Source organism: Garra rufa, chromosome 11 (assembly GCF_049309525.1).
Source record: "Garra rufa chromosome 11, GarRuf1.0, whole genome shotgun sequence".
Classification (NCBI taxonomy): domain Eukaryota; kingdom Metazoa; phylum Chordata; class Actinopteri; order Cypriniformes; family Cyprinidae; genus Garra; species Garra rufa.
This window is the reverse complement of record NC_133371.1, coordinates 36,659,527-36,667,418: the sequence shown is the minus strand read 5'-3', so window position 1 is coordinate 36,667,418 and position 7,892 is coordinate 36,659,527. Positions and strand designations below refer to the sequence as shown.

Below are 7,892 nucleotides of genomic sequence, written 5' to 3'. Positions count from 1 at the left end.
GGCAAAATGTTTGTTAAAGGAGATCAAAAATTAAAATTCTGTTGTTAATTACTCTCACATTGTTCCAAAGCCATAAGACCTGCTTTCTGACCCTCAATAGACAGCAATGCAACTGACACATTCAAGTCCTAGAAAGGTAGTAAGGACATTGTTAAAATAGTCCATGTGATATCAGTGGTTCAACTGTAATGTTACGAAGAATAGTTTTTGTGCACAAAGAAAACAAGAATAACTTTGCATAGTAAAGAGCAGAGGCACAAAACCGTTGCAGAATAATCTTGTTTTATTTTACACTTTATAGAAGACAGTAAAGTGCGTAATCTTCAGTTTCATTTGTACGTATAAAACAGGGTCTGTCTCGGTTTGGAGAGCTGATGTAGCTTTTCTGTGGAAGAGGTTTTGGGAGAACCAGCAGACTACATTCAGATCACATGGTAAGGATTGTTTCAAATGACAATACTGAGCACACGTCCACATTTTAATACAGAAACTCACGTTTAATATACCAACCTAGTTCCTTCCTTAGTTAATGTGTGCGTAGCTACATTTATAAATGTCATAGGCACGTCCCGTTCATAAAATATGGACTGTGGAATCAACAGCTGGTTGAAAAGGTCAAAAATATCAATACATTTCTTAGCCATGATATGTTTCAAGATCAAGTAGCTTTTGAATGGTTTGAGTTTCCCAGAAACATCAAACCAAATAAAAATGTAGCTTAAGATTAATGTGTGAAAGAAGGCCTGTAACTCACAACACTGAAGTGACAAGCCAAATTCATTTTCAGTAATGCTAAAGTTAGAACAAAATCTATGAACATGCTTATTTCTTAAATACAACGGGATGAATAAATGGTCCTAGACTGAGACTGAAAATGTAATTTTGTGCTATGTAAAATCATGCATTTCCTCTATAAATTATCTTAAATAATAAAATTATAATTACAGTATTTAAAGAACATATACACGTGTCCCTGCTCCAGCGGGCCTACTGAGTGTGATTGTGCTGCCCACAGTAAACACCCGTCCCCATTGGTCAACTGACTGCCTATGAATAAAAGGTCCATTACGGAAACTATTAATTACACAGATTTGATTTACAACCAGTTATTTCACTAAATACTGAATCTATTATCATGATTAGAGAGCTGATAAATCACAGTCCATCTCTGATCATTCAGTGGAATAAATCTTCTGGGCGACTGACACTAAAGCCACAATTTTGTTCGTGTTTGATTTGAATGTGCTTTTAAATGAGGAAAAGTTGAACAGCTTATGGTGAATGAAACATTATTCACATTGTCTCAACTGCTGTTGCTCAATTTCAGGAACCAGTGCAAGGTACAGCAGACTTTTGAATCTTTCGAAAGATTCATAAATGATGTGCTGAGGCACTGCAAACCAGAAGGCGGCGCTGAAGCTCACTTGATTACATCCCACATAAGCAACATCCGTGCATCCGTGTTGGTCTGGACTGTCGCTAATGGTTAAGGTTAGTTATTATTGTCCTAGAAGGGTTGCGACGGCATTACATTTTAACGGTATGATATATATTTTAGCTGCACATAGTTTTTTTTTTTTTTTACGGTCAAACGTATCCAAACTAATGCTGTAAACTAAACAAAAACACTCTCATTTGAAACATTACTAATATTAACAAGTAAAATTAAGGACAGTCCAAATTCAGTTGCTGTAGGCTAACGTTGCACACTTAAACAAAACAGATTTACATAAAACACTCAAATTGCACATATGGTAGTTTTCATAAATAAACGTATATAACATATATAAAGTATTATTAACAGGTTAAAGTCCGTCCTTCTAACTAACCTTCCTGAGGTAAATGTCACGTTATTCACAATCTTTCACACATTAGAGACGGGCTGCCAAGTTTTTATGAGAAAACCCGTCCAATTGCTACTCAAAACTAGTCCAATCGCGTTTTAGCTGGGGTCCCCTGTTGAAATCCGTATTTCAAGGCCTAATTATCACGCTATTGGAGTCACTTAAACGAACGGACATGAAAAATAACCTGCGGAAACAGTGTTTAAAATAGCCCAATTTAGCGGGACTTGGCAACACTGTAAAAGAGCGGGTAATAAATGAGTTTACCATTTATTCTGGGTTTCATGATGAAATTTAAAAGAATCTGACAGAATTCGAAAGCTGGGACTTTTTCAGAAGTAGGTCATTGTGCTACAAATTTTATTCAGCCTCACATCTTTCTCACCTTTCTGCATGCATCATGCCAGGGTTGCCAGATTTCATAACAAAACCTGTCTAATTGCTACTCAAAACTAGCTCATTTGCATTTCTTGAGGGGTCCCGCGGTAAAAATTGTTTTTGGGAAATACAAGTTTTTTGGCTGAGTTTCTCTGGTGAAATTTGCACTCCACTGGCTAAATATCACGTTTATTGGAGTTGCTTTAACCCATGGACATGAAAAACAACCGGCAGCAACAGTGTTAAAATAGCCCAATTCCACGGGAAAATAGCGGACTTGGCAACACTGATTAAAGAATGCCAAAATGTCATTTTCCTCTGGTATAATTGGCATTCCAGGGGCTAAATATCAGGTTATTAGTGTCATTTCAATCCCTAAAATATCCCAATTCTGAGGGAATATCCTGGACTTGGAAAAGAAATGTTGCCAGTTTTTCCATGAAAAAAAGCCCCCCAATTGCTACTCAAAACTCATCCGTTCACGTTTTGGAGGGATCTCCTGGTAAAAATCATGTTCCGGGGGGTAAAATATGCGTTTTTAAAAAAATATCCCAATTCTGCAGGAAAATCACAGACTTGGCAACACTGAAAAAAAAAATCTGGATTTCATGAAAAAAAAAAAATTGACAGAATTTTAAAGCTGAGACTTTGTTTCTTATCACAAGTATGTCATTGCGCTACAAATTTGGTGAAGCTTTATTAAGCCTCACATCTTTCTCACGTTTCTGCATGTTTTGCGGCCAGGATTGCCAGGTTTTCACAACAAAACCCGCCTAATTGCTAATCAAAACTAGCCCAATTGCGTTTTGGAGGGGTCCCCCAATAAAAATCACGCTCCGAGAAGTAAAATACATATTTTTTGGCTGGGTTTACCTTGTAAAAATGACATTCCAGGGAATAAATATCAGATTACTGGGGTCGCTTCAACCCACAGACGAAAAACAACCTGAAAAAAATAGCCCAATTCGGAGGGAAAATCCCGGACTTGGCAACACAGGAAAAAAACGGCAAAACGTTCACGAAGAAAACCTGCCAAACTGCTGCTCAAAACTAGCCCAAATGCATTTTGGAGGGGGTCCCACAGTAAAAATCGCATTCCCCGGGGTAAAATACTTGTTTTTGGTGGGGTTCCTCTGGTAGAATTCGTATTCCAGATGCTAAATATGACGTTACTGGGGTCACGCCAACCCCTGACATGAAAACAACCCACAGCAACAGTGTTAAAGTAGCCCAATTTTCCCCCCAAATAAGACAATTGTCAATTTTAATACCACGATTTACCGGTATACCGTTGCAACCCAACCTAGGACCACCAACAATGGCGACACCACATGTCTGCTGGCCCTTTATGAAGGAGTTTCTATTGCATGCAGAGCATTTTGCATCTGAATGCAATTTATGTTTGCAGTTAATTGCAATCTTGTCTTTTTAAAAGCGCTCACGTCCTGCATATACAAATCATTTTTTTAACACGTCTGGATTTTTGCCTCAATATACTATATATACAACATGGAAATGTTCTGAATTGTACATTTTTTACATTAGGCTTAAAACAGTGCTACGTCAGCTGCAGTATGGTGTGATGATGGATAGCGTATCTTAGTTCCTCCATGTACCCCATTTGCATCCTTTGTGAACTTGAAATCTGTCAGGGTAAGGGTCAAGCTGATATCCATGTGCTTTAACGCCCCAGATTTCCTGGATGTGTTCAAATCCAAACTGGACCAGCAGTGACGGTGCAGCAAGCGGGAGCATCAACACTTTTCCTACCGACAGCATTGCTACGTCAGTACAAAAATCTTCAACGAGAGTTTGCTCAAACACCGTTAGAGCTCGGCTCTTGGGTGATTTCTGTAGAATGGTTTTCTTCAGGCGACTCTGGTACCTCTCCTGTCACCGCCATACGGATCACTTTGAGCCAGCGCTGTTTCAGTTCCTCGCTTTCCGCTGCAAAGCTGTGGAATGATTTAGACTGAGACAGTCTGAAGCTGGCGGGAGGGTCGGTGGGTCTCGGGCTGTCGTCCACCTGGTAGCCGAGTAGAGGAATCGTGGACTGGGCCTTGACATCCTGTGAGGACAGTAAGTCTTTGTTTAGTAAAGGGAAGTGCTGTGCAGGAACAGAAATAGGACGGTTCAGTGAGATGAAAGCACACTGACCTGAGGTGCTCCGTACAAGTAGAGAACTAGAGCTTCTTTCTGAGGAATGACACACCAGACTTTCTGCCAGGGCTTGTTCTTCTCGCAGTACTGCAGGAAGCCACACATGATACTGTTGCCCGAGAACTGAGCTGCTTCAATCTGTGAGGGAGAAGAAGTGAAGATTAGCACTGTATTATAAATGCTTCATAACTCCTGAATGAGATGAGAGCAGGAATTTCATGACGCCCGTCAAGCAGAAGCCTGTCAAGCCTGTCTGGGTCATATTTCACTTCAACAAGAAAATAATAGTTTTTTGCTTTTTTTTAATATAAGTAATTATGAAGTATTACCTAATTATATTAAGTTAATATATTGTCATAATTTAACTTAATTTAATTTCTATCAGTTCCTGTAATTCCTAAAAATTCAAAAAGGTGAAAAACTTGATAGTAAAATTCAAACACACTTTTTTTAATGTTTACATTTTTAAATATTTTAAATTTTAAACTATATATTTTTTATTTAAAATGTTAAAAACGTAACAATAAAATGTATTAAAATAACTGTCTATATATTAAAAATGTTAAATATTTTACAATTTTAAATATGAATTATTTAAAAATATACTATTTATATATTTTTTTCATTTTTTAATTTGTTAAATATCTAGCATTTTAAATCTAGATCTAAATCTAGATTGTTTATATAGATTTTTTATTTAACATTTAAAAAAAAGTAAAATATGTGTAGTCAAAAATTTCAAATATCTATATTAAACATGTTAAATATTTTACATTTTTAACAATTAAATATCTTATTGATTAGTACTGTATTTCAATATTTAAAATTTCTAACTATATAGATTTTTTATTGAAAATTTAAATGCTAAATATTTATACATTTATTTAAAAAATAACTAAAAAATGAACTATTTTGTATAATATATATAATATTTACATTTTTAAATTGTAAAATATTTTTACTACTTTATATCTTTTTTATTTAAAATGTCTACGTTTTAAATTTTACATTACATATACTGTATTTCAAATGTTAAAAATGTAACATTTACATTTTTAACTATATACCTATATATAAAAAATGTTATATATTTTTACAATTGTAAAAGTTCAATTAATATATGTTTTATTTTTCAAATTGTAAAATACTTAACATTTTTAACTATATAATTTTTATTAAAAATAGAAAGTAGAATATTTTACATTTTACATTTTAACTATATATATATATATATATATATATATATATATATATATATATATATATATAACATTTGTAATATATATAGATATATATAGTTTACACATTTAAATTTTTTACATTTAAATTAAAATTACAAATGAAACATATATATATATATATATATATATATATATAGTATTTGTTAAATTGCTGATTTCAATAATCAGAAAACATTCAAAATGACAATGGTATTGACAAATAACAATGACAAATAAAAAACTAAAAAGCAAAATATCTGGATTCATTAATAATAAGGCTTGATTTAATTAATGCTTAATGTACTTTATTATTGTTCTATTAAAATTTTGAGGTGAAATATGAATCTTGACATTCACTGGAAAGTGAGTAAAACAAAAAGGTAAAAAAAAGGGTAAGTTTCAGTTTTTCAGTATTTGTGATGAGCCAGAGCATTTCATCAAGAGTCAGTTTGCTTTAATGATGCACAAAAGTGACAATTTAGAACAGGGAACAGGGAACTATTTCTTCACACATGCATTTAAAAATAATTTCCATAATTAGCTTTGCTCCCTCTTCTAAAGTGTTACCAAATTATAACGTTAAAACCACGGTACCAGTGGTAACACTTTATAATAAGTTTCATTAATAATATTAACATGATGCTGAACAGATCATTAGTTCATGTAAATTAGTTAGAAATGAATCCTGAGTTTGTATTTTATACATCAACTGATCTGTTAAGCATTACTGAATGTTTGTTAATGACTGATTACTGCAAGTTATCATAAAGTGTTACCAACCGATCTTACCGCTGGAGAATTCACCACAACGGTTCGTGGTCGTCGTATTTTCCTCCGTAACTGTACATATATATAAAAGTTACACGATGTCCTTTTTTCTGACAGTACAATGTGTGGTAATTAATACAGTTTATAATGCAGTTCCCAGGTCACATGATCCTCCACTCACCTCTAGAATGCCCTTCTTCTTGCCCTCCTCTCCTCACCATCTATATGGCCTGTCATGATGGAGAAACAGTCCTTGCACACCTTATTCATCCTATTCCCATCATATTCCAGAGAGGCTTTGTAGTCTGAGCACTTCGCACAGACCACCTGAAAAAAAAATTTAGCACATGAACAGCATTTTAAAACCGTGAAACACAATTTTTTTGGTTTCCTGCCACTTACGTATCCACAGGCTCGACAGTGATGTCTTCTGCGGGTTAAGGCATTAAAGGCCTCTCTGCACCTCATGCACATGGTCACCTCATTGTCTCGGATCCAGCGAGGGGCTCTTTTACCCAGTTCTGATATTTTAAGATCCTGCACAGAAACATAGACATGTGTAAACAATTAAACAAACAAATATGAATGACTATGACTCCATACCTCTATAAGAAATATGTGCATTATGTGCACATGAAACTCAAAAAGACTGAAAGATCTAATTAAACTACCATTATCATTCATATAGTACTTTTTCTAAAATTGAGACAGGAAACAATGGCTAAATTAAATAATATACATAACTTTTAATTCAATTAATATTTCAAATAACTAAATCATTTTAACTAATTAATTTAAATAATAATTTCAAAACTAAATAATAATTTCATAGTTATTATATATATATATTAGGGCTGTCAAATGATTAATCACGATTAATCGCATCTGAAATAAAAGTTTATGTTTACATACTAAATGTGTGTTTACTGTGTACATTTATTATGTATATATGTGACCCTGGACCACAAAACCAGTCATAAGGTTAAATTTTACAAAACTGAGATGTATATATAATATGAAAGCTTAGTAAATAAGCTTTCTATTGATGTATGGTTTGTTAGGATAGGACAATATTTGGCCGAGATACATCTATTTGAAAATCTGGAATCTGAGGGTGCAAAAAAATTAAAATACTGAGAAAATCACCTTTAAAGTTGTCCAAATTAAGTTCTTAGCAATGCATATTACTAATCAAAAATTACATTTTGATACATTTACAGTAGGAATTTTACAAAAAATCTTCATGGAACATGATCTTTACTTAATTTCCTAATGATTTTTGGCATAAAAGAAAAATCAATAATTTTGACCCATGCAATGTATTTTTGGCTATTGCTACAAACATACCCCAGCGACTTAAGACTGGTTTTGTGGTCCAGGGTCACATATAAATACACACACATACATGTATAGATTCAAAAATATTTCTATGTATGAATAGTTATACTTGTATTTAATTTAGATTATATATAGAATTATAAATATTTTATATATAAATCTAAAATATTTTTCTTTAATAAAC

General features: G+C 33.5%; 1 protein-coding gene across 1 annotated transcript; it reads right to left on the bottom strand.

The window, feature by feature from the left end:
- Nucleotides 1-265: 265 nt before the first annotated feature.
- fgd4a (FYVE, RhoGEF and PH domain containing 4a) lies at nt 266-6,907 on the bottom strand. Its single transcript, XM_073850351.1, has 4 exons — nt 6,773-6,907; nt 6,552-6,697; nt 4,380-4,520; nt 266-4,290 (listed from the first exon to the last, which is right to left on the bottom strand). The coding sequence occupies exons 3-4, from the start codon at nt 4,485-4,487 to the stop codon at nt 4,039-4,041; spliced, it is 360 nt and encodes a 119-aa protein (XP_073706452.1). The 5' UTR covers nt 4,488-4,520; nt 6,552-6,697; nt 6,773-6,907; the 3' UTR covers nt 266-4,038.
- Nucleotides 6,908-7,892: the final 985 nt, after the last annotated feature.